The following is a 27,410-nucleotide window of genomic DNA, read 5'->3' on the forward strand; positions in this document are numbered from 1 at the left end:
TGCAGAGCTCTGGCAGTGCTCCTCCTGTTCCTCCTTGCACAAAGGCGGAGGTAGCGGTCCTGCTGCTGGGTTGTTGCCCTCCTCCACATCTCCTGATGTACTGGCCTGTCTCCTGGTAGCGCCTCCATGCTCTGGACACTACGCTGACAGACACAGCAAACCTTCTTGCCACAGCTCGCATTGATGTGCCATCCTGGATGAGCTGCACTACCTGAGCCACTTGTGTGGGTTGTAGGGAGGTCATACAGGCACCGTGGAGGCCACACACACTACTGAGCCTCATTTTGACTTGTTTTATGGACATTACTTCAAAGTTGGATCAGCCTGTAGTGTGTTTTTCCACTTTAATTTTGAGGGTGACTCCAAATCCAGACCTCCATGGGTTAATAAATTTGATTTCCATTGATAATTTTTGTGTGATATTGTTGTCAGCACATTCAACTATGTAAAGAACAAAGTATTTAATAAGAATATTTAATTGATTCATATCTAGGATGTGTTATTTTAGTGTTCCCTTTATTTTTTTGAGCAGTATATATATATATATATATATATATATATATATATATATATATATATATATATATATATATTGTTGTCAGCACATTCAACTATGTAAAGAACAAAGTATTTAATAAGAATATTTAATTCATTCATATCTAGGATGTGTTATTTTAGTGTTCCCTTTATTTTTTTGAGCAGTGTATATATATATATATATATATATATATATATATATAAATTTCAAGACAGAACTGGCACTCACCCCAAAGATGTTGCTCCGGTGCCCTCTGGTATAATAGGAATAGGCAGACAATGGGAAGCAGGCAGCGGCACTCAGAGACTGACTCCAACGAAATTTTAAAGTGCAAAAATATTTAATCCATAAAAAACAGCACAAAGGTCACCTTTGTGCTGTTTTTTATGGATTAAATATTTTTGCACTTTAAAATTTCGTTGGAGTCAGTCTCTGAGTGCCGCTGCCTGCTTCCCATTGTCTGCCTATATATATATATATATATATATATATATATATATATATATATATATATATATATATATACATACACACACACACACATATACTAGGGTCAATACCATGGTATCCTTATCTAGGGTTTCAATCTCCGCTGATAAGGTATCTGTCCACGCTGCTACAGCGCTATAAACCCATGCCGACACAATCGCCGGTCTGAGTAGTGTACCAGAATGTGTGTAAATGGACTTCAAAGTACTTTTACTGCAAGCTATCTGCAGGATCCCTGAGGATAGCTGTTAAGTCAGCGCTACCTTTTGGGTAAACGTGACAAAGCTTTGTCCACCCTAGGGGAAGATTCCCATCGTATCCTGGCCCTAGTAGGGAAAGGATACTCCCTGAGAATTCTTTTTGGGAAGCTGCAGCTTCTTGTCTGGAGATTCCCGCTCTTTTTCTTCATGAGAGGAGGGAAATTTACCTCAGCTTTCTTCCCTTTAACATGTGTACCCTCGTGTCAGGGACAGATGAGTCATCAGTGATATGCAAAACATCTTTTATTACAATAATCATATATTGAATACTTTTCTGACAGTTTTGGCTGTAACTATGCATTATCGTAGTCGACACTGGAGTCAGACTCCGTGTCGATATCAGTGTCTATTATTTTGGATAGTGAGCATTGTGAGACTCTGAAGGTCTCTGCGACATAGGGACAGACCTGTGTAGATTCACTGTCTGTTCTCTAATCTTTTGTGCAATAAATTTACCTCAGCACTTTATTTCACATATCCAATCAGGTGTCGGTGTTGTCGACGGAGACACCACTCACACACACATTTGCTCCATCTCCTCCTTAGGAGAGCCTTTTACCTCAGACATGTTGACACACACGTACCGACACACCACACACTCCGGGAATGCTCATCTGAAGATAATTCCCCCACAAGGCCCTTTGGAGAGACAGAGAGAGAGTATGCCAGCACACACTCCAGCGCTATATGACCCAGGAAAAAACACAGCAATTTAATGTTTACCCAGTAGCGCTGTTATTATCTGCGCCGAATTATGTGCCCCCCCTTCTTTAAAACCCTCACTTCTACCGTGGTATAAGCAGGGGAGAGTCCGGGGAGCTTCCGCTCAGCGGTGCTGTGGAGAAAAACATGGCGCTGGTGAGTGCTGAGGGAGAAGCCCCGCACCCTCGACGGCGGGCTTCTGTCCCGCTAAAAGTGTAAAATTGGCGGGGGCTCATGCATATATACAGTGTCCAGCTGTATATATGCTCCTTTTGCCAAATAATAAGAATTTACTTACCGATAATTCTATTTCTCGTAGTCCGTAGTGGATGCTGGGGACTCCGTAAGGACCATGGGGAATAGCGGCTCCGCAGGAGACAGGGCACAACAGTAAAAGCTTTAGGATCAGGTGGTGTGCACTGGCTCCTCCCCCTATGACCCTCCTCCAAGCCTCAGTTAGGATACTGTGCCCGGACGAGCGTACACAATAAGGAAGGATTTTGAATCCCGGGTAAGACTCATACCAGCCACACCAATCACACTGTACAACCTGTGATCTGAACCCAGTTAACAGCATGATAACAGCGGAGCCTCTGAAAAGATGGCTCACAACAATAATAACCCGATTTTTGTAACAATAACTATGTACAAGTATTGCAGACAATCCGCACTTGGGATGGGCGCCCAGCATCCACTACGGACTACGAGAAATAGAATTATCGGTAAGTAAATTCTTATTTTCTCTGACGTCCTAAGTGGATGCTGGGGACTCCGTAAGGACCATGGGGATTATACCAAAGCTCCCAAACGGGCGGTAGAGTGCGGATGACTCTGCAGCACCGAATGAGAGAACTCCAGGTCCTCCTCAGCCAGGGTATCAAATTTGTAGAATTTTTCAAACGCGTTTGCCCCTGACCAAGTAGCAGCTCGGCAAAGTTGTAAAGCCGAGACCCCTCGGGCAGCCGCCCAAGATGAGCCCACCTTCCTTGTGGAATGGGCATTTACATATTTTGGCTGTGGCAGGCCTGCCACAGAATGTGCAAGCTGAATTGTACTACACATCCAACTAGCAATCGTCTGCTTAGAAGCAAGAGCACCCAGTTTGTTGGGTGCATACAGGATAACAGCAAGTCAGTTTTCCTGACTCCAGCCGTCCTGGAAATCTATATTTTCAGGGCCCTTACAACATCTAGCAACTTGGAGTCCTCCAAGTCCCTAGTAGCCGCAGGTACCACAATAAGCTGGTTCAGGTGAAACGCTGACACCACCTTAGGGAGAAACTGGGGACGAGTCCGCAGCTCTGCCCTGTCCGAATGGACAATCAGATATGGGCTTTTGTGAGACAAAGCCGCCAATTCTGACACTCGCCTGGCCGAGGCCAGGGCCAACAGCATGGTCACTTTCCATGTGAGATATTTCAAATCCACAGATTTGAGCGGTTTAAACCAATGTGATTTGAGGAATCCCAGAACTACGTTGAGATCCCACAGTGCCACTGGAGGCACAAAAGGGGGTTGTATATGCAGTACTCCCTTGACAAACTTCTGGACTTCAGGAACTGAAGCCAATTCTTTCTGGAAGAAAATTGACAGGGCCGAAATTTGAACCTTAATGGACCCCAATTTGAGGCCCATAGACACTCCTGTTTGTAGAAAATGCAGGAATCGACCGAGTTGAAATTCCTCCGTGGGGGCCTTCCTGGCCTCACACCATGCAACATATTTTCGCCAAATGCGGTGATAATGTTGTGCGGTCACCTCCTTCCTGGCTCTGACCAGAGTAGGGATGACCTCTTCCGGAATGCCTTTTTCCCTTAGGATCCGGCGTTCAACCGCCATGCCGTCAAACGCAGCCGCGGTAAGTCTTGGAACAGACATGATCCTTGCTGAAGCAAGTCCCTTCTTAGTATCTCTTGAAGTTCCGGGTACCAAGTCCTTCTTGGCCAATCCGGAGCCACGAGTATAGTTCTTACTCCTCTCCGTCTTATAATTCTCAGTACCTTGGGTATGAGAGGCAGAGGAGGGAACACATACACCGACTGGTACACCCACGGTGTTACCAGAGCGTCCCAGCTATTGCCTGAGGGTCTCTTGACCTGGCGCAATACCTGTCCAGTTTTTTGTTCATACTGGACGCCATCATGTCCACCTTTGGTCTTTCCCAACGGTTCACAATCATGTGGAAGACTTCCAGATGAAGTCCCCACTCTCCCGGGTGGAGGTCGTTCCTGCTGAGGAAGTCTGCTTCCCAGTTGTCCACTCTCGGAATGAACACCGCTGACAGTGTTATCACATGATTTTTCGCCCAGCGAAGAATCCTTGTTGTCATTGCCCTCCTGCTTCTTGTGCCGCCCTGTCTGTTTACGTGGGCGACTGCCGTGATGTTGTCCGACTGGATCAGCACCTGTTGACTTTGAAGCAGAGGTCTTCCTAGGCTCAGGGCATTGTAAATTGCCCTTAGCTCCAGTATATTTATGTGGAGAGAAGTCTCCAGACTTGACCACACTCCTTGGAAATTTCTTCCCTGTGTGACTGCTCCCCAGCCTCTCAGGCTGGCATCCGTGGTCACCAGAACCCAGTCCTGAATGCCGAATGTGCTGCCCTCTAGTAGATGAGCACTCTGCAGCCACCACAGAAGAGACACCCTTGTCCTTGGAGACAGGATTATCCGCTGATGCATCTGAAGATGCGATCCGGACCATTCGTCCAGCAGATCCCACTGAAAAATTCTTGCGTGAAATCTGCCGAATGGAATCGCTTCGTAAGAAGCCACCATTTTTCCCAGGACTCTTGTGCATTGATGCACTGACACTTGGCCTGGTTTTAGGAGGTTTCTGACTAGCTCGGATAACTCCCTGGCTTTCTCCTCCGGGAGAAACACCTTTTTCTGGACTGTGTCCAGAATCATCCCTAGGAACAGCAGACGTGTCGTCGGAATCAGCTGCGATTTTGGAATATTTAGAATCCACCCGTGCTGTCGTAGAACTACTTGAGATAGTGCTACTCCGACCTCCAACTGTTCTCTGGACCTTGCCCTTATCAGGAGATCGTCCAAGTAAGGGATAATTAAGACGCCTTTTCTTTGAAGAAGAATCATCATTTCGGCCATTACCTTGGTAAAGACCCGGGGTGCCGTGGACAATCCAAACGGCAGCGTCTGAAACTGATAGTGACAGTTCAGTACCACGAACCTGAGGTACCCTTGGTGAGAAGGGCAAATTGGGACATGGAGGTAAGCATCCTTGATGTCCAGGGACACCATATAGTCCCCTTCTTCCTGGTTCGCTATCACTGCTCTGAGTGACTCCATCTTGATTTGAACCTTTGTATGTAAGTGTTCAAAGATTTCAGATTTAGAATAGGTCTCACCGAGCCGTCTGGCTTCAGTACCACAAATAGTGTGGAATAATACCCCTTTCCTTGTTGTAGGAGGGGTACCTTGATTATCACCTGCTGGGAATACAGCTTGTGAAATTGTTTCCAATACTGCCTCCCTGTCGGAGGGAGACGTTGGTAAAGCAGACTTCAGGAACCTGCGAGGGGGAGACGTCTCGAATTTCCAATCTGTACCCCTGGGATACTACTTGTAGGATCCAGGGGTCCACTTGCGAGTGAGCCCACTGCGCGCTGAAACTCTTGAGACGACCCCCCACCGCACCTGAGTCCGCTTGTACGGCCCCAGCGTCATGCTGAGGACTTGGCAGAAGCGGTGGAGGGCTTCTGTTCCTGGGAAGGGGCTGCCTGCTGCAGTCTTCTTCCCTTTCCTCTACCCCTGGGCAGATATGACTGGCCTTTTGCCCACTTGCCCTTATGGGGACGAAAGGACTGAGGCTGAAAAGACGGTGTCTTTTTCTGCTGAGATGTGACTTGGGGTAAAAAGGGTGGATTTTCCAGCTGTTGCCGTGGCCACCAGGTCCGATGGACCGACCCCAAATAACTCCTCCCCTTTATACGGCAATACTTCCATGTGCCATTTGGAATCTGCATCACCTGACCACTGTCGTGTCCATAAACATCTTCTGGCAGATATGGACATCGCACTTACTCTTGATGCCAGAGTGCAAATATTCCTCTGTGCATCTCGCATATATAGAAATGCATTCTTTAAATGCTCTATAGTCAATAAAATACTGTCCCTGTCAAGGGTATCAATATTTTCAGTCAGGGAATCCGACCAAGCCACCCCAGCGCTGCACATCCAGGCTGAGGCGATCGCTGGTCGCAGTATAACACCAGTATGTGTGTATATACTTTCTAGGATATTTTCCAGCCTCCTATCAGCTGGCTCCTTGAGGGCGGCCGTATCTGGAGACGGTAACGCCACTTGTTTTGATAAGCGTGTGAGCGCCTTATCCACCCTAAGGGGTGTTTCCCAACGCGCCCTAACTTCTGGCGGGAAAGGGTATAACGCCAATAATTTTCTATCGGGGGAAACCCACGCATCATCACACACTTTATTTAATTTATCTGATTCAGGAAAAACTACAGGTAGTTTTTTCACACCCCACATAATACCCTTTTTTGTGGTACTTGTAGTATCAGAAATATGTAACACCTCCTTCATTGCCCTTAACATGTAACGTGTGGCCCTAATGGAAAATACGTTTGTTTCTTCACCGTCGACACTGGAGTCAGTGTCCGTGTCTGTGTCGACCGACTGAGGTAAATGGGCGTTTTAAAGCCCCTGACGGTGTTTGAGACGCCTGGACAGGTACTAATTGGTTTGCCGGCCGTCTCATGTCGTCAACCGACCTTGCAGCGTGTTGACATTATCACGTAATTCCCTAAATAAGCCATCCATTCCGGTGTCGACTCCCTAGAGAGTGACATCACCATTACAGGCAATTGCTCCGCCTCCTCACCAACATCGTCCTCATACATGTCGACACACACGTACCGACACACAGCACACACACAGGGAATGCTCTGATAGAGGACAGGACCCCACTAGCCCTTTGGGGAGACAGAGGGAGAGTTTGCCAGCACACACCAAAACGCTATAATTATACAGGGACAACCTTATATAAGTGTTTTCCCTTATAGCATCTTAATATATAATAATATCGCCAAATAAGTGCCCCCCCTCTCTGTTTTAACCCTGTTTCTGTAGTGCAGTGCAGGGGAGAGCCTGGGAGCCTTCCTAGCAGCGGAGCTGTGTAGGAAAATGGCGCTGTGTGCTGAGGAGAATAGGCCCCGCCCCCTTTTCGGCGGGCTTCTTCTCCCGTTTTTCCGACAACCTGGCAGGGGTTAAATACATCCATATAGCCCCAGAGGCTATATGTGATGTATTTTTAGCCAGCATAGGTACTTTCATTGCTGCCCAGGGCGCCCCCCCCAGCGCCCTGCACCCTCAGTGACCGTTGGTGTGAAGTGTGCTGAGAGCAATGGCGCACAGCTGCCGTGCTGTGCGCTACCTTAAGAAGACTGGGAAGTCTTCAGCCGCCGATTTCTGGACCTCTTCTCTCTTCAGCATCTGCAAGGGGGTCGGCGGCGCGGCTCCGGTGACCCATCCAGGCTGTACCTGTGATCGTCCCTCTGGAGCTAGTGTCCAGTAGCCTAAGAAGCCAATCCATCCTGCACGCAGGTGAGTTCACTTCTTCTCCCCTAAGTCCCTCGTTGCAGTGAGCCTGTTGCCAGCAGGACTCACTGAAAATAAAAAACCTAACAAAACTTTTACTCTAAGCAGCTCTTTAGGAGAGCCACCTAGATTGCACCCTTCTCGGCCGGGCACAAAAACCTAACTGAGGCTTGGAGGAGGGTCATAGGGGGAGGAGCCAGTGCACACCACCTGATCCTAAAGCTTTTACTTTTGTGCCCTGTCTCCTGCGGAGCCGCTATTCCCCATGGTCCTTACGGAGTCCCCAGCATCCACTTAGGACGTCAGAGAAAAGAGGTTTATATTGCTGCCCAGGGCGCCCCCCCCTGCGCCCTGCACCCTTACAGTGACCGGAGTATGTGAGGTGTGTGGGAGCAATAGAGCACAGCTGCAGTGATCAGTGAAGATCATGAAGTCTTCTGCCGCCTCTGAAGTCTTCTTTTCTTCTCATACTCACCCGGCTTCTATCTTCCGGCTCTGCGAGGGGGATGGTGGCGCGGCTCCGGGACGGACGGCGAGGGTGAGATCCTGCGTACCAATCCCTCTGGAGCTAATGGTGTCCAGTAGCCTAAGAAGCAGGACCTAGCTTCAGACAGTAGGGCTGCTTCTCTCCCCTCAGTCCCACGATGCAGGGAGTCTGTTGCCAGTAGAGCTCCCTGAAAATAAAAAACCTAACAAAATACTTTGTATCAGTAAACTCAGGAGAGCTCACTGAAAAGCACCCAGCTCGTCTGGGCACAGTATCAAACTGAGGTCTGGATGAGGGGCATAGAGGGAGGAGCCAGTGCACACCAGGAACTAAATTCTTTCTTAAAGTGCCCATGTCGCCTGCGGAGCCCGTCTATCCCCATGGTCCTTACGGAGTCCCCAGCATCCTCAAGGACGTTAGAGAAAGTATAATGGACGGCAAGGAAACCTTGTAGTAAATGTGCATAGCCTGTAAACAGCACCATGGCTCTTGCCTTCCCTCCAAGCATCAGCACAGTGACAGAAATGATATTTTGAGGTTTTTTAAATGACAACACTGCAACTGCACGTATCCCAACCACAGCCTTGCAGAATCCTAATTTCAGATTTCCAACCTACCTTCATCCATGTACCAACTAGTCTTGGTCTTCGGCTGGTGCGGAGTTTCAGCTGAGCTGCCATTTAAAGTGTAAAAGAATTCTGACCGGTTTCTGCTTCCAGACTCAGAGGTAGATCCTGCTCAGAAAAGAAAGAGGGATATTGCAGGCTGTTGTGCTGCTGGCAGTTCAGAAATGTAACATTAGGCATTCACAACCCTGACGTTTTCACCACATTCATGGGATGCCACACTTACAGTACCTATGCAGCGTCCCATATTTCTTGTGACAAATAGAGAAGAAAGACATGGAGTATTCACCGTACCTCCCAACAGTTTAGAATCCATAAGCGGGACTTCAGCGCGCAACGGAAAAGGGGGCATGGCCTATATGAAAGGTTGCGTAGCCTCGTGACAGTGCCGTGATCGCAAGTCATGCCCCCAGTTACCGTCACTGAAGGGGGCATGATCAGCGCTCTGTGACCTGCTGGCATGCTCTGCTTAACAGGAGTCTCCCAACTGCCCCCCCCCCCACCCCCCCAACTCCGTTCCAAAAAAAACTGGACTGTCCTGCGGAAATCGGGACAGTTTGGAGGTTTTATTCACCAGCACACTAGTGGTATATTTACTAAGGTGTGGGTTTAGAGACGTGGCGATGTTGCCCGTAGCAACCGGACTGGACTTCTCATTTATCTAGCACCTTCTATCTAGAAGATAACATATAGAATCTGATTGGTTGCTATGGGCAACATTTACACTTCTACAAACCCGCACCCTAGTAAATATACCCCTAGGAATCATTGATCACAATGACAAAAAGTGCAGCCCAAAAATATGGACTTGATATAATGGGTGGCAGAAGTAGATTTATTTTCCCATTTCCCATTCTGTCCTGCATTGCGTGAAGAAGCCCATGTATACAGGTTACACATTTGATAATGTAGTACGGGGACTAAAAAGCATGCACAAATCCTAAACAAGTATGGATTCTATGGAACACAAATTCTGCTTGGACAAGGAAAGTAAGCAGGGTGCACCACTGAGGCATTTTAATATACCAACATTTAATATAGGATTTTATTAATAATTATAAATATGCTAGCCCTCACTCTCAATCGGTGATAGGAAATAGGCAGGCCTGCAGACCATGCAGCATTCAGTTCCTTCTTACTTTGTGCCACTTACTTACTTTGCGCCACTTATTTCACAGCCCTGCTATGTACCAGTGTGGTGCAGCCCAGCTATGTACCAGTGTGGTGCAGCCCAGCTATGTACCAGTGTGGTGCAGCCCAGCTATGTACCAGTGTGGTGCAGCCCAGCTATGTACCAGTGTGGTGCAGCCCAGCTATGTACCACTGTGGTGCAGCCCAGCTATGTACCACTGTGGTGCAGCCCAGCTATGTACCACTGTGGTGCAGCCCAGCTATGTACCACTGTGGTGCAGCCCAGCTATGTACCACTGTGGTGCAGCCCAGCTATGTACCACTGTGGTGCAGCCCAGCTATGTACCACTGTGGTGCAGCCCAGCTATGTACCACTGTGGTGCAGCCCAGCTATGTACCACTGTGGTGCAGCCCAGCTATGTACCACTGTGGTGCAGCCCAGCTATGTACCACTGTGGTGCAGCCCAGCTATGTACCACTGTGGTGCAGCCCAGCTATGTACCACTGTGGTGCAGCCCAGCTATGTACCACTGTGGTGCAGCCCAGCTATGTACCACTGTGGTGCAGCCCAGCTATGTACCACTGTGGTGCAGCCCAGCTATGTACCACTGTGGTGCAGCCCAGCTATGTACCACTGTGGTGCAGCCCAGCTATGTACCACTGTGGTGCAGCCCTGCTATGTACCACTGTGGTGCAGCCCAGCTATGTACCACTGTGGTGCAGCCCAGCTATGTACCACTGTGGTGCAGCCCAGCTATGTACCACTGTGGTGCAGCCCAGCTATGTACCACTGTGGTGCAGCCCAGCTATGTACCACTGTGGTGCAGCCCAGCTATGTACCACTGTGGTGCAGCCCTGCTATGTACCACTGTGGTGCAGCCCTGCTATGTACCACTGTGGTGCAGCCCTGCTATGTACCACTGTGGTGCAGCCCTGCTATGTACCACTGTGGTGCAGCCCTGCTATGTACCACTGTGGTGCAGCCCTGCTATGTACCACTGTGGTGCAGCCCTGCTATGTACCACTGTGGTGCAGCCCTGCTATGTACCACTATGGTGCAGCCCTGCTATGTATGGTGCAGCCCTGCTATGTACCACTGTGGTGCAGCCCTGCTATGTACCACTATGGTGCAGCCCTGCTATGTACCACTGTGGTGCAGCCCTGCTATGTACCACTGTGGTGCAGCCCTGCTATGTACCACTGTGGTGCAGCCCTGCTATGTACCACTGTGGTGCAGCCCAGCTATGTACCACTGTGGTGCAGCCCTGCTATGTACCACTATGGTGCAGCCCTGCTATGTATGGTGCAGCCCTGCTATGTACCACTGTGGTGCAGCCCTGCTATGTACCACTATGGTGCAGCCCTGCTATGTACCACTATGGTGCAGCCCTGCTATGTACCACTGTGGTGCAGCCCTGCTATGTACCACTGTGGTGCAGCCCTGCTATGTACCACTGTGGTGCAGCCCTGCTATGTACCACTGTGGTGCAGCCCAGCTATGTACCACTGTGGTGCAGCCCAGCTATGTACCACTGTGGTGCAGCCCAGCTATGTACCACTGTGGTGCAGCCCAGCTATGTACCACTGTGGTGCAGCCCAGCTATGTACCACTGTGGTGCAGCACAGCTATGTACCATTGTGGTGCAGCCCTTCAGTGTCACTTCTGCTGATGTAGAACTGTTTATATACCATGCACTTGTCCTACATTGTCAGGTACTGTAAGTCGCTGTTTTTCACGTTTTGCTCATTTGTTTATGTACTTTGTTAGGTGCTGCAGAACCCTTGTAGCTCCATATAAATAAACGATAACAAAACAATATGTGTCCAGACTTTTTGTATCACTGCAAATTATGAGACTAGCAATACTTAAGGTGTGTACAGTACACAGGGTGAGATCCTTGCTATGCCCAATTTGGACTATGCAATTTCCCTTGAACTCCCCCAGAGCCTAGAAGCACATATTTTGACTATCTGTACTTCTGATTTTGTCTATGTACGATTTTGAGTAAGTGCCAATTTTGACTATACTTTGTACTAGATAGATCATAAGATAGTCAAGATTGACTTGCCTGCACAGTCTAGCTAGCCTTGCTATACCGACCCAACGGGAGCGCGCATCGGGATCAAATCGGTATTGTAAGCTGCCTAACACCTTGAGAAATGCACCAACTTTCCTTAAGATTTTGAATATATAGCCAAAATTTTACAGATTTATCTCACCGTGTGTACACATCTTTAGGAGTCCAACGGCAAAGGTCAGGTGTTTGCACAATTAAGCATTCAGTCTGCATAACGTAAAGGGCCCAGGTGGATGTACTATCTATCCCTATCCTACTTCTGGTCCTCTCGCCTGGGTGAAGCTTGATTATCCGTGCAGGATAGTCTGTTTGCGGGGAGTCTCTCCATCTCAACCGGAAGTTCAGGAAGCGGCCCATATAGTCACTTTTAGTACACTGTACAAAAGGAGCTGTAAACATACAACTAGATGCAGACTGCACCCTATATGTTTTTATTAACCTTTTCCTTTTTAGCATCCATCTAGCATTGGTCTTACCCAATTTCTTTTCATTCTACACCCTACCCCCCATTTTTTCCCCTGCACATGTCTTACACAAGGTGCAAATAATACGCATCCAATAAGGAGTAATTTGCACTATACGTCTAATTCTGCAGTGCACACATTTGCATGACCTTGCCCTCACAGAACTTTGTCTATGCGAGAATGCCCATTACAATCCAGTTAAACCCACTGGTGGTTAGCGTAAATGAGCTTTGTTTGCACCTTTTTTTTTTAAAGTATGCACAATGCAAATTCACTTACTAATCTGTATGAGCCTCTTACTTTACAGTCATGCATCATTTTATAAATACTGTAAAATATTTTTTTCAATGGATGAATGAATATTCCATTAGCCAGTACTGCACCCAATGAGCATCCAAAACAGGCTTATTGCTTTTATGCATTTGTGTGTCCTTCAGTTTAAAAAACAAAACAAAAAGAAAATACACTAACTTGTATTATTTAATTAAAAAAAACCTTACTTAGTGTCAATCATTAGTTAGACAAATTCTGTATTAAAGTATCTGATATTTACTTTATTCTGTTTCAGGGTTTGCTGGTTAAAACAAAACTGTTTTAAAAAAAAAAACCACTGTTTTTTTTCCATTATGCTGTGACTACTGACACCGCGCCATCACTTCTTAAAAAAAAAAAAGCCTATTATATTAGAAAACTAGTGTTTTTGTTCAAAATGTTCAATGCCAGTGGCATGCCCAGTGCTTAACGCCTCTGTGTGTGTGTGTGTGTGTGTGTGTGTGTGTGTGTGTGTGTGTGTGTGTGTTTTTCGCTCTGAAAAGTGCTTTTGCATTTTCCACTTTGTATTACTATTCTGATTTATTTAATGATAATAAATAATAAGTAGGACCAATGCTTAACATTAACTTGTTCTTATTTCAATTTCCTCTGCTGTACCTACGAGTGTACGTTTTATGTATTGTTATTATTATTATTATTATTATCATCATCATCCTTTATTTATATGGCGCCACAAGGGTTCTGCAGCACCTAACAAAGCACATAAACCAACAAATAAAACAAGAACAGTGACTTACAGTACAAGACAATAAAAGACAAGTACAATAAACATTTCTGAATCAATGAACATGACACTGATCTAAGTATCTGGGGGGCTGAAACTGAGGGCTAGGTGCTGTTGTAAGGGGTGTCGTACGGTATGCCGGCGCTCGGGCTCCCGGCAACCAGCATACTGGCGCCGGGAGCCCGACCGCCGGCATACCGACAGCGTGGCGAGCGCAAAGGAGCCCCTTGCGGGCTCGCTGCGCTCGCCACGCTGCGGGCACGGTGGCGCGCTACGTGCGCCACACTATTTTATTCTCCCTCCAGGGGGGTCGTGGACCCCCACGAGGGAGAATAGTTGTCGGTATACCGAGTGTCGGGATTCCGGCGCCGGAATACTGTGCGTCGGGATCCCGACATTCGCCATACAGAAGACCACCCGTTGTAAGGAGTATGGTGTAGAACATAGTCTAAGTAAGAGAAGGAAAAGCACATGATAAGCAGTCACTCTGCGAGGCAGATGGAATGGATTGCAAGGTACAAATGGAGACATAATAAAAAACAAACGGAAAAAAAGTATTTTGCAGGATTTACTATAAAAATCAGTCACAAGCAACTATGTATTAATAAATTTAGTCTATCTACATATATTCAGATGTTTTAGGAATGTAAAAAAATTGGTCTTATTGAAATAAACATTATTGATGTTAGAAAGCGTTAAAACGAGGTTGATCAAGATTTCTAATACATGAGTCAACTGTTTTTTCATTAAACCATTAATGGAAAAATAAAATAAAAACGGTTTAAGCTAAAAAAAAAATATATATATTTTTTGTTTTTTTTTTAAATCTTTTTTTTTTTCTTTTCCTACCCCTGTTCTGTTCAGTTATTGGAGCACTGACTACACTGAGACAAGCAACCTACATACACTCCTCCCTGAGGAAGGCAAGTTACCGTGCAGAAACGTGTTGGTGAAACACACCACCTTTAATAAGCACACAGAGATACTGTGATTACAGAAATTATTTTGCCAATTCTTGCCGGCACAGGACTTGTGTCCCTGGTCCCGTACAACCGCCTAAGTGCATATGGACTATACCGGGAAGTGACTCACATCCACTTACTGCACACCTGCAGTAAGCCACCGTGACCACTGAGATTAGATGGTGAACAGAGGATCTGAATGAGTGACGGAACTGCCAACATACAGTAAGAACCTGCATTACAACACCAACTACCCTAAGGAAAGCAAGTGGCACCGCACACCCTTGACTGGGGCAGTAAAAATAGGATTTTGGTACTTACCAGGTAAATCCTTTTCTTTGAATCCATAGGGGGCACTGGAGTACTCTTGGGATATGGACGGGCGTAGCCGAACAAAGGCACTGAATATTCAAATTTAGGACTCTCCCCCCCCTCCATATCCCCAAGTACCTCAGTGTACTTTGCCAGTGTTTTTTACTGAGCGAACAGGATATAGAGAGGTTGACAATGGAGAATCCCTATAACATAACGGACAACCACAAAGTTGATCCGTAACCTTATTGTCAACTAAACAGTTGACACCTTAACCGATAGAACTTTATAATTTGAGCCAATTGGTGAAAATGTGTTACCCTAAGCTCCTTCGAGCTTAATACCATCCAAGTTAAATTTGTTCACTAAGCTCCCTTGAGCTTACAACAACCCAGGTAAAACTGCTCTGGGTGGGCGTCCAGTGCCCCCTATGGATTCAAAGAAAAGGATTTACCTGGTAAGTACCAAAATCCTATTTTCTTTATCATCCACTAGGGGTCACTGGAGTACTCTTGGGACGTACCAAAGCTTCCCTCGTGGGCGGGAGAGCTGTTTGATACTTGTAACAGTAGGCAGCCAAAGCTAAATGCTGATGGCGCCACCATTCATAACGTGTAAACGTGCACAAACGTGGTGCACTAAAGGCTATGTAGCCGCGTCGTAGACGCTCCACGACCCGCTGGGTGTGATATTCCCACAGAACCTGTGGGATGCTATTACTGACGTAGGCGATTGTAACTTAGCCTTAAAGTAAGCCTGACTTGTAGTCATTATTATCCAACCGGATAAAATCTGCTGAGAAACTGGCTAACCCCAGTTTGCAGTATCATATAGAACAAACAACGTATTCATATCACGTACTACATATATAAACGCGTAACGCGTGTACCACATTCAGAATTTTAGAATGTGCTGTCCCCACAGGAACCACTATTGGTATATTGATGTGAAGAATACGAAAGCGGATTTCGTCGGAAGATCTGCTTTGTAATGAGAAAACTCAAATACGGTGGCTTGGAATACAAGGCACCCAAATATGAAAACAAAATCCTTGCCGAAGCACCCTTGGCGAAGCCAAGGCTAGAAGAAAAATGTTTTCCCAAAGTGAGAACTTAATACCCATTTGTTGTAAGGGTTCAAAAATATGAAACTTAATTCCCATTTGTTTTAATTTGAATTGCCAATGTTAACATTTTTAGTCTGCACTAGAGCCTTATTCGCTATGTAGACAGACATCATAATAGGCAACAGACAGACACTTGCACGACTTAATAACATTATTATATGGCATATATATCTATATATATATGTTATTGCTGAACAGCATATTATCGGTGTGAGATTTGACATAGAATCGTGCATTAAATTATAAGACTAGTGAAATAAACACTCTGGTACCCAAAGGAAAATTGTCACTTTGGAAAGATTGTCTTTTGTTAGCGCTGGCGGAGTTATTCTGAGACTCCGATTACCGCTGTTTTGCTCAGCGGCTATGGCATTTCTACAGTATAACACTCACACACAGCAGGGCGGCAGCGTGAGCTGACCGCCCTGACACTCATACCTTGTGCCGCCTTCTCTTCTCTCTGCAAGCTCCGTTTCAGCCTCATCTTGGCTGTGACGGAGCTTCTGTAAGCTCCTTGCAGCTGTAGATCCTTCCAGCTCTTTGTCTTATCCTGGCTGTGACGGAGCTTCTTTCTGTAAGCTCCGTTCAGTTTGCAGGAGACAGTGGCTGCCTGTGGCTGTGAGGGTGCTCTTTGTGAGGACCGACACGCCATGCGCTTGCCTATAGCGCCTGTGGCTGTGAGGGTGCTCTTTGTGAGGACCGACACGCCATCCGCTGCCTTGCAGCGGCACCATCCCGGACCCATGTTTTTCCATAAACTGAGACGGGAAGTGTAAAAATTAAAAATAAAAATAAAAATAAAAATCTGAAAAGTGGCCATTGCCACAAGCCGATGTTCATCTGTGAGCACCGAAAAAACACTGGCAAAGTACACTGAGGTACTTGGGGATATGGAGGGGGGGGGGAGAGTCCTAAATTTGAATATTCAGTGCCTTTGTTCGGCTACGCCCGTCCATATCCCAAGAGTACTCCAGTGACCCCTAGTGGATGATAAAGAAATATATCTCGGGATCACTACCACCATACACCACAGTCCACAGCCCAGACATATAGACAACTGAGCAGCTATCAGTCACAAGTAGCCGAGACACAGGGCTGAGGTAAGATTTAACAGGAGATGCAGGACTCCTGTAGGACACAGAATATACTTGAACCTATGTACCACTGCTACATGGAACATTTAGTTACCATCCCTACAGACATTAATTGAACATTAATAACTGCATTATCATTTGGTACCAGTGAAGATTCGCTTGCACCTTACTTCCCTTTATGTTTTTCCAATACTGACCACATTGACATTTTCCATAGTCAGGAACCTAGGCAACCAATGTCACTATTATTTAGTCCTTCATTTGTAATACTATATGTGACTATCCTGTTATGTTCCCAAAACTAATAAAGTGATTCATTTTATCTGACACATTCTGTACTACTCTCAAATGCCTGTGTATTCAGGCTCTGAAACATGCGCAATTACTGATAACCATGACATCTGACCCAAGAGCAGTCTTGCTGTGAATCAGGCCCCTGTGTGGTATGCAGCAAATCACAAACCTAAGAAACGCTCCCGTCAGACTGACCAAATGCTAAAAAGGAGAAGTCTATGGGAATTTCTTGTAACTGTTCAGGTTTCCACTAGCAAAAATATACTGTATTAATAGTAAACAAAACAAAAAATGGTGCAAAAAGGGCTGAAATACCTGAATGCAGAACTGTATTATCCAGACTTCTGTTACCTGTGACCTTTGGTTTGCTGTGAGTGGATAAGCTTTTCTCGCTCCCACACCGGGAAGTATAGGCAAGTTTTAAAGGCCTCCTCTCCTGGTTTACAGATTCTGCAATGGACAAAAAGATTTTATGGAGATAAGTAACTCCAACAATGTAAAAGTAAATATGTAGTATTGCATGATAACCCATTTAAAGGGTATGTGGTTAGCATACCGCTAGTCAGGTTTCCAGCTGTCATAATACCGCCGCCGGGAACCCGACGGGGGAACCATGCCGCCACCGGTATACCGGCGAGGTGGGTGATTCCCCCTCTGTGGGTGTCCACGACACCCATAGAGAGAGAAAAGAACCTGTGGCAAGCGTAGCTCACCACCGAGGCTTTGTTGCGTTCACCTCCTGCAGGCATTCTACTGCTCGGGATGCCAATGTCATTATACTTACATTCCGCATCCTGTGCGGTGGTAACACATACCGAATCCATTTAAAGATATATGATGTTGACACATAGGCTATTATGGGCCAGTGGCGTAATGTTTAGCTTGCTGGAACACTGCACTGAGGTCTTGGGTTTAATTCCCATGAAGACCCTATCTGTGTGCAGTTTGTATGGTTCCCTGCATTTCCAAAGTTTCTTCCATGTGAATGACTAAATTCTCTCTGTAAAGTGCTGTGGAATACGTGTGCACAATATAAATAACTGTTAGTAAATAAATAGGCCTCTATTTGCCTCAGAAATGACATAAGTACACATGACATATTTAGTCAGAATGGCAAACAGAACTATTTTTAAAAGAAAGTAGACAAATAAATAAAAGACAAATATGGATTATGCAAACTTTACTTGTAAACAAACAATGCAAGTAAACTACATACACTATCCCGTAGAACGCTTCTATTTTACAATAGATCATTGGATGTAAAAGGGACGGTGACGGTTACTTGGTTTTACATAAGGCAGTATTAGTAAACAGCCAATGGTAAAAACACCTTTCAAAAAAATTCTTTAGACAGCTAAACATGCCATATAAAGTAGTACATACCTGCCAAAATACAGAGGGAGTGCATTGATCTCTCATTTAAGGCGGTATCCAATAACCTGCTATGAAACATCATGATTTTCCCGATGTTTCATCGATATTTTTTTATGGGGCATTCCAATCAGATCTCCAGTAAAAAATTAAAAAAAATCTTTTCTGTGCGAAAATACACAGGTTTAGTGAAACTTGTCTGTTTTTGCCGCCGCAGCCCTAAAAAAAAAAACGGCACTTATCGTGAATTATGCTTCGCCTGCCTGAGGCAGGTGAAACACAATCTCTGATAAACCGTGGCTCGTGCTGGTTTATCGGTGCTAATAGGATAGCCCCCAACAAAGCAATTACCTACGGTCAATTGCCTTGGGTAATTGGATACCGACCGTAGAGTAGTAATTACGAGCTATAATTTAGATTATCTAATTACTAAATTGCATTGGATCTATTGCTTGAGAAAAAAGTCTAGATTGGATTATCAATAAGTACAATCAATATGAATGATTGTTTGACATTAAGGAACATAAAGTAATATATTTTATATTAAGGAAAAAAAATGAAGAAGGAATTAGAAGACCCTACCTGGGATGATATCATTTATGTGCAGAAGGAGAGTACTTTCCACACTAGCAAAGCTACACAACTGGATTCCATTATATCGGCCATCCCAATTTCCAATTGGATTGTCCTTGGAGAAAAACAAAGCATATATAAAAGACGTTTCACAGGACAACAAATATTTCTTAAGTCTATGATAAATGTCACACTAGCTATCGGTATCAACTCTGCCTACGCAACGTGGACATTTATCTATAGCCCATTATAATTAGGAAAGCGGATCTGCTACATACAACTTGTGATAAAATAGATACCTTTTTATATCATGATAAAGCAGAAAGTTCTGGTGTTCTGGAAAATGAGGATCAAGTAACGTGAGCAACTTTCTCATCCATTGGAAAAGAGATTCTACTGTAAACCCTGTGTGGTTTAGGGCTGGGATATAAAATAGAATTCTGCAGCTTATTTTAGACCAACCGCAGGTCTGTTACACAGCTAGGGTGACTGCTGGACAGCAGCTTCTTCCAGAATGAAAATTTCCACACGGAGCTGTGAAAGTAACACCGATGTGGCTGCATTTGGCTAAATAAAAACCTGATCATTTAAAATTAGTCATACCTTTATTTACTTGTTCTAGATTTATGCTAAGTAAGGTCATTGAGAAAAGAAAAAAATAAGAATTTACTCACTGTTAATTCTATTTCTCGTAGTCCGTAGTGGATGCTGGGGACTCCGTAAGGACCATGGGGAATAGACGGCTCCGCAGGAGACTGGGCACATCTAAGAAAGATTTAGGACTATCTGGTGTGCACTGGCTCCTCCCCCTATGACCCTCCTCCAAGCCTCAGTTAGGAACTGTGCCCGGAAGAGCTGACACAATAAGGAAGGATTTTTGAATCCCGGGTAAGACTCATACCAGCCACACCAATCACACCATATAACACGTGATAGGAACCCCGGTTAAGAGTATGATAACAAATGGAGCCTCTGAAGAGATGGCTCACAACAAAACCCGATTTTTGTAACAATAACTATGTACAGGTATTGCAGACAATCCGCACTTGGGATGGGCGCCCAGCATCCACTACGGACTACGAGAAATAGAATTACCGGTGAGTAAATTCTTATTTTCTCTGACGTCCTAGTGGATGCTGGGGACTCCGTAAGGACCATGGGGATTATACCAAAGCTCCCAAACGGGCGGGAGAGTGCGGATGACTCTGCAGCACCGAATGAGAGAATTCCAGGTCCTCCTCAGCCAGGGTATCAAATTTGTAGAATTTTGCAAACGTGTTTGCCCCCGACCAAGTAGCTGCTCGGCAAAGTTGTAAAGCCGAGACCCCTCGGGCAGCCGCCCAAGATGAGCCCACCTTCCGTGTGGAATGGGCTTTTACAGATTTAGGCTGCGGTAAGCCTACCGCAGAATGCGCCAGCTGAATAGTGCTACAAATCCAGCGCGCAATAGACTGCTTAGAAGCAGGAGCACCCAGCTTAGCGGGTGCATACAGGATAAACAGCGAGTCAGTCTTTCTGACTCCAGCCGTCCTGGAAATATAAATTTTTAGGGCCCTGACTACGTCCAGCAACTTGGAATCCTCCAAGTCCCTAGTAGCCGCAGGCACCACAATAGGTTGGTTCAAGTGAAAAGCTGAGACCACCTTTGGGAGAAACTGAGGACGAGTCCTCAATTCTGCCCTATCCATATGAAAAATCAGATAAGGGCTTTTACAAGACAAAGCCGCCAATTCTGAAACCCGCCTGGCCGACGCCAAGGCCAACAGCATGACCACTTTCCACGTGAGATATTTTAAATCCACAGTCTTAAGTGGTTCGAACCAATGTGATTTCAGGAATGCCAAAACCACATTGAGATCCCAAGGTGCCACTGGGGGCACAAAAGGAGGCTGAATATGCAGTACTCCTTTGACAAAAGTCTGAACTTCGGGTAGTGAAGCCAGTTCTTTTTGGAAGAAAATCGACAGAGCCGAAATCTGGACCTTTATGGACCCCAATTTGAGGCCCAACGTCACCCCTGCTTGCAGGAAGTGCAGGAATCGACCCAGTTGAAATTCCTCCGTCGGGGCCTTCATGGCCTCACACCAAGCAACATATTTTCGCCAAATGCGGTGATAATGTCTTGCGGTGACATCCTTCCTGGCTTTGATCAGGGTAGGGATGACTTCCTCCGGAATACCCTTTTCCTTCAGGATCCGGTGTTCAACCGCCATGCCGTCAAACGCAGCCGCGGTAAGTCTTGGAACAGACAGGGTCCCTGCTGCAGCAGGTCTTGTCTGAGCGGCAGAGGCCAAGGGTCCTCTGTAAGCATCTCTTGAAGTTCCGGGTACCAAGCTCTTCTTGGCCCATCCGGAACCACGAGTATGGTTTTCACTCCTCGCCTTCTTATTATTCTCAGTACCTTGGGTATGAGAGGTAGAGGAGGAAACACATAAACCGACTGGTACACCCATGGTGTCACTAGAGCGTCCACCGCTATCGCCTGAGAGTTTCTTGACCGGGCGCAATATCTTTTCAACTTCTTGTTGAGGCGGGACGCCATCATGTCCACCTGTGGTTTTTCCCACCGGTTGACCAGCATTTGGAAGACTTCTGGATGAAGTCCCCATTCTCCCGGGTGGAGGTCGTGCCTGCTGAGGAAGTCTGCTTCCCAGTTGTCCACTCCCGGAATGAACACTGCCGTCAGTGCTAACACATGATTCTCTGCCCATCTGAGAATCCTTGTGGCTTCTGCCATCGCCATCCTGCTTCTCGTGCCGCCCTGTCTGTTTACATGGGCGACCGCCGTGATGTTGTCTGACTGGATCAGTACCGGCTGGTTTTGAAGCAGGGGTCTTGCCTGGCTTAGGGCATTGTAAATGGCCCTTAGCTCCAGGATATTTATGTGAAGAGAAATCTCCTGATTTGACCACAGTCCTTGGAAATTTCTTCCCTTTGTGACTGCCCCCCAGCCCCGAAGGCTGGCATCCGTGGTCACCAGGACCCAGTCCTGTATTCCGAATCTGCGGCCCTCTAGTAGATGAGCCCTCTGCAGCCACCACAGCAGCGACACCCTGGTTCTGGCCGATAGGGTTATCCGCTGTTGCATCTGGAGATGGGACCCGGACCATTTGTCCAACAGGTCCCACTGGAACGTCCTTGCGTGGAACCTTCCGAATGGAATTGCTTCGTACGAAGCTACCATTTTTCCCAGGACTCGTGTGCATTGATGTACCGACACTTTTCCTGGTTTTAGGATGTCTCTGACCAGAGATGACAATTCCTCGGCTTTTTCCAGTGGAAGAAACACTCTTTTCTGGTCTGTGTCCAGAATCATTCCCAGGAACAGAAGACGTGTCGTCGGGACCAGCTGTGACTTTGGAATGTTTAGAATCCAGCCGTGCTGTTGTAGCACTTCCTGAGAAAGTGCCACCCCCACTATCAACTGTTCTTTGGACCTCGCCTTTATCAGGAGATCGTCCAAGTACGGGATAATTAAAACTCCCTTCTTGCGAAGGAGTATCATCATTTCGGCCATTACCTTGGTAAAGACCCTCGGTGCCGTGGATAACCCGAACGGCAGCGTCTGGAACTGATAGTGACAGTCCTGTACCACAAATCTGAGGTACATGCAGGTACGCATCCTTGATGTCCAGGGATACCATGTAATCCCCCTCCACCAGGCTCGCAATAACCGCCCTGAGCGATTCCATCTTGAACTTGAACCTTTTGATATAAGTGTTCAAGGTTTTTAAATTTAAGATGGGTCTCACCGAACCGTCCGGTTTCGGTACCACAAACATTGTGGAGTAGTAACCCTTTCCTTGCTGAAGGAGGGGTACCTTGACGATCACTTTCTGTGAATACAGTTTTTGAATAGCCACCAACACTGCCTCCCTGGCAGAGGGAGTTGCTGGCAAGGCAGATTTTAGGAAACGGCGGGGGGGAGACGTCTCGAATTCCAGCCTGTACCCCTGAGATACTACTTGAAGGACCCAGGGATCCACTTGTGAGAGAGCCCACTGTGCGCTGAAAAACCTGAGACGTGCCCCCACCGTTCCCGATTCCGCCTGAGCAGCCCCAGCGTCATGCTGTGGACTTACCGGACGCAGGGGAGGACTTCTGCTCCTGGGAACTAGCTGTGTGCTGCAGCTTTTTCCCCCTTCCTCTGCCCCTCGGCAGAAAGGATGAGCTTCTAGCCCGCTTATTTTTCTGGGGCCGAAAGGACTGTACCTGATAATACGGTGCTTTCTTTTGCTGTGGGGTAGCCTGTGGCAAAAAAGTCGATTTCCCAGCAGTAGCTGTGGAAACGAGGTCTGAAAGACCTTCCCCAAAAAGTTCCACCCCTTTATAGGGTAAAACTTCCATGTGCCGCTTGGAGTCGGCATCACCTGACCATTGCCTAGTCCATAACCCCCGTCTGGCGGCAATGGACATAGCGCTTATTTTTTATGCCAGCCGGCAAATATCCCTCTGTGCATCACGCATGTATAAGACCGCGTCTTTTATATGGTCAATCGTTAGCAAAATATTGTCCCTATCCATGGTATCAATGTTTTCCGACAGGGAGTCTGACCACGCAGCAGCAGCACTGCACATCCAAGCTGATGCAATAGCGGGTCTCAATATAATGCCAGTGTGTGTGTATATAGCTTTTAGGGTACTTTCCAGCTTTCTTTTTAGGGCGGCCGTATCTGGAGACGGTAGTGCCACCTTCTTTGATAAGCGTGTCAATGCTTTATCTACCCTAGGGGGTGTTTCCCAGCGTGACCTATCCTCTGGCGGGAAAGGGTACGCAGCCATTAACCGTTTAGAAATGATCAATTTCTTATCTGGGGAAGTCCACGCTTCCTCACACACCTCATTTAATTCGTCAGATGCAGGAAAAACTACTGGTAGTTTTTTCTCACCAAACATAATACCCTTTTTTGTGGTACCTGGGGTATCATCAGAAATGTGTAAAACATTTTTCATAGCCTCAATCATATAACGGGTGGATCTATTGGAGGGTACACTCGTCTCATCATCGTCGACACTGGAGTCGGTATCCGTGTCGACATCTGTATCTGTCATCTGAGGTAGCGGGCGTTTTATAGCCCCTGATGACATTTGAGACGCTTGGACAGGCACAAGCTGAGTAGCCGGCTGTCCTATGTCGTCAAACCTTTTATGTAAGGAGCTGACACTGTCACGTAATTCCTTCCATAAGTCCATCCACACTGGTGTCGACCCCGCAGGGGGTGACATCACATTCACAGGCATTTGCTCCGCCTCCACATCATTATCCTCATCATACATGTCGACACAGCAGTACCGACACACAGCAGACACACAGGGAATGCTCTTACAGAGGACAGGACCCCACAAAGCCCTTTGGGGAGACAGAGGGAGAGTATGCCAGCACACACCAGGGCGCTATATAACACAGGGATATCACTATACAGAGTGTTTTCCCCTATAGCTGCCTATAATATATATATACTGCGCCTAAATTGTGCCCCCCCTCTCTTTTTTACCCTTTCTGTAGTGCAGGACTGCAGGGGAGAGCCAGGGAGCTTCCTTCCAGCGAAGCTGTGAGGGAATAATGGCGCCAGTGTGCTGAGGGAGTTGGCTCCGCCCCTTTTTCGGCGGGCTTTCTCCCGCTATTTTATCGTTTCTGGCAGGGGTTAATATACACCTATATAGCCTCTGGGGCTATATATGGTGTTAGTTTTGCCAGCCAAGGTGTTATTATTGCTGCTCAGGGCGCCCCCCCCCAGCGCCCTGCACCCATCAGTGACCGCAGTGTGTGGTGTGCATGAGGAGCAATGGCGCACAGCTGCAGTGCTGTGCGCTACCTTGGAGAAGACAGAAGTCTTCAGCCGCCGATTTTCCGGACCACCTTCTTGTTTCTGGCTCTGTAAGGGGGACGGCGGCGCGGCTCCGGGAACGGACGACGAGGTCGGGTCCTGTGTTCGATCCCTCTGGAGCTAATGGTGTCCAGTAGCCTAAGAAGCCCAAGCTACCACCACTTAGGTAGGTTCGCTTCTTCTCCCCTTAGTCCCTCGTTGCAGTGAGCCTGTTGCCAGCAGGTCTCACTGAAAATAAAAAACCTAAACTATACTTTCTTCTAGGAGCTCAGGAGAGCCCCTAGTGTGCATCCAGCTCAGCCGGGCACAGAAATCTAACTGAGGCTTGGAGGAGGGTCATAGGGGGAGGAGCCAGTGCACACCAGATAGTCCTAAATCTTTCTTAGATGTGCCCAGTCTCCTGCGGAGCCGTCTATTCCCCATGGTCCTTACGGAGTCCCCAGCATCCACTAGGACGTCAGAGAAATACATGTAGATACTTATGACTTGCTCCCTTGAAAACCCAACCAACAGATGAATGTGACTAGGAGAGAACTTACATCTCACACATATGTAAAGTTTGCTATTTTATGTTTTTATTAGCCATTATGTTGTGTAATAAATACAGGACATCAGTCCTGACACTACAATAATTCATGAAGATTACATAGGGCTCTTTCTATTTGCGTTAAAATAGCATTGTCAATTGAAGAAGAAAAAAATCTGTGCTTGGAAACACACAGAGCAGGATACAGCAGAGTGAAACGCGCAGGAGACACAGCACATAAGGGGCCCGGACAGGACACTTATTAGATTAATAAAATGCAATTTGGGTTGTTTATGAGCATTTGTGGATACAATTGTCAATGCAGACCAAACCTTAATGTGAACTTTCAGATCTTGTTGATATTTTATTACAACAAACTACATCTGTATGGAAGTCTGGCTAACAGTTCTCAAGGTAGAACTTAGCTACACATAAGATCCAGTAAAGAGAAAAAATAAATAATAATAATAATAATAATAATAATACACTGTAAACATACGGCTCAAACCTTTCATCACACAAATTATATTGACAAGTGGGAACATCAGAAAAAAAGGGGTACAACAAGTGGTCAGTGATCTCACAGGCCATCTGACTATATCAGAGGAGAAAACTACCCTCACTGCTGAGTAAAAACTATGAAATACTGCTATAAAGATCAGCCTGATTCATGGGTATACACATTGCAAAGTAAAGCTGGACACACACATTGTGGTATATCGCCCAGCCGTGGATCGGAACGACATATCGTACACATTGTACCTGTCATTCCAGCCCGTTGTTCATTGGATCATCCCATCTGATGTGCTGTACGTCACAGATGACACAATGTATTTTATATGCAACGACACATTGCGCCGAAGTATGATATATGGTATAGTGCAGTGGTTCTCAAACTGTGTGCCGTGGCACCCCGGGGTGCTGCAGGACACTTGCAGGAATGCCTCAGGTTGGTGGTCCAGGACCAATTGAAACTATTTATTGTCAATGTAATAGGTAAAAGTAGTGCTTGAGGTTGACAATCATAAAATAATAAGAATTTACTTACCGATAATTCTATTTCTCGGAGTCCGTAGTGGATGCTGGGGTTCCTGAAAGGACCATGGGGAATAGCGGCTCCGCAGGAGACAGGGCACAAAAGTAAAGCTTTTACAGGTCAGGTGGTGTGTACTGGCTCCTCCCCCCATGACCCTCCTCCAGACTCCAGTTAGGTACTGTGCCCGGACGAGCGTACACAATAAGGGAGGATTTTGAATCCCGGGTAAGACTCATACCAGCCACACCAATCACACCGTACAACTTGTGATCTAAACCCAGTTAACAGTATGATAACAGAGGAGCCTCTGAAAGATGGCTTCCTAAACAATAACCCGAATTAGTTAACAATAACTATGTACAAGTATTGCAGATAATCCGCACTTGGGATGGGCGCCCAGCATCCACTACGGACTCCGAGAAATAGAATTATCGGTAAGTAAATTCTTATTTTCTCTATCGTCCTAAGTGGATGCTGGGGTTCCTGAAAGGACCATGGGGATTATACCAAAGCTCCCAAACGGGCGGGAGAGTGCGGATGACTCTGCAGCACCGAATGAGAGAACTCCAGGTCCTCCTTTGCCAGGGTATCAAATTTGTAAAAATTTACAAACGTGTTCTCCCCTGACCACGTAGCTGCTCGGCAGAGTTGTAATGCCGAGACCCCTCGGGCAGCCGCCCAAGATGAGCCCACCTTCCTTGCGGAATGGGCCTTAACAGATTTAGGCTGTGGCAGGCCTGCCACAGAATGTACAAGTTGAATTTTGTTACAAAACCAACGAGCAATCGACTGCTTAGAAGCAGGTGCACCCAACTTGTTGGGTGCATACAGTATAAACAGCGAGTCAGATTTTCTGACTCCAGCCGTCCTTTAAATGTA

The 27,410-nt window shown here is 46.5% G+C and overlaps 1 protein-coding gene across 7 annotated transcripts in view; it reads right to left on the minus strand.

The window, feature by feature from the left end:
* CYLD (CYLD lysine 63 deubiquitinase) overlaps nucleotides 1–27,410 on the minus strand; it is a 328,802-nt gene that overhangs the window by 130,018 nt on the left and 171,374 nt on the right. For 6 of the 7 annotated variants that reach the window (XM_063945313.1, XM_063945314.1, XM_063945317.1 and 3 more), the window contains 3 exons: nucleotides 19,151–19,256; nucleotides 17,513–17,647; nucleotides 8,671–8,787 (listed from right to left, as the gene is read on the minus strand). In XM_063945313.1, the coding sequence (XP_063801383.1) occupies nucleotides 8,671–8,787; nucleotides 17,513–17,647; nucleotides 19,151–19,256 (358 nt within the window). The remainder of the gene's footprint in view (nucleotides 1–8,670; nucleotides 8,788–17,512; nucleotides 17,648–19,150; nucleotides 19,257–27,410) is intronic. The other variant, XM_063945318.1, reaches the window with a different exon arrangement.

Source organism: Pseudophryne corroboree, chromosome 11 (assembly GCF_028390025.1).
Source record: "Pseudophryne corroboree isolate aPseCor3 chromosome 11, aPseCor3.hap2, whole genome shotgun sequence".
In the NCBI taxonomy this organism is placed as follows: Eukaryota; Metazoa; Chordata; class Amphibia; order Anura; family Myobatrachidae; genus Pseudophryne; species Pseudophryne corroboree.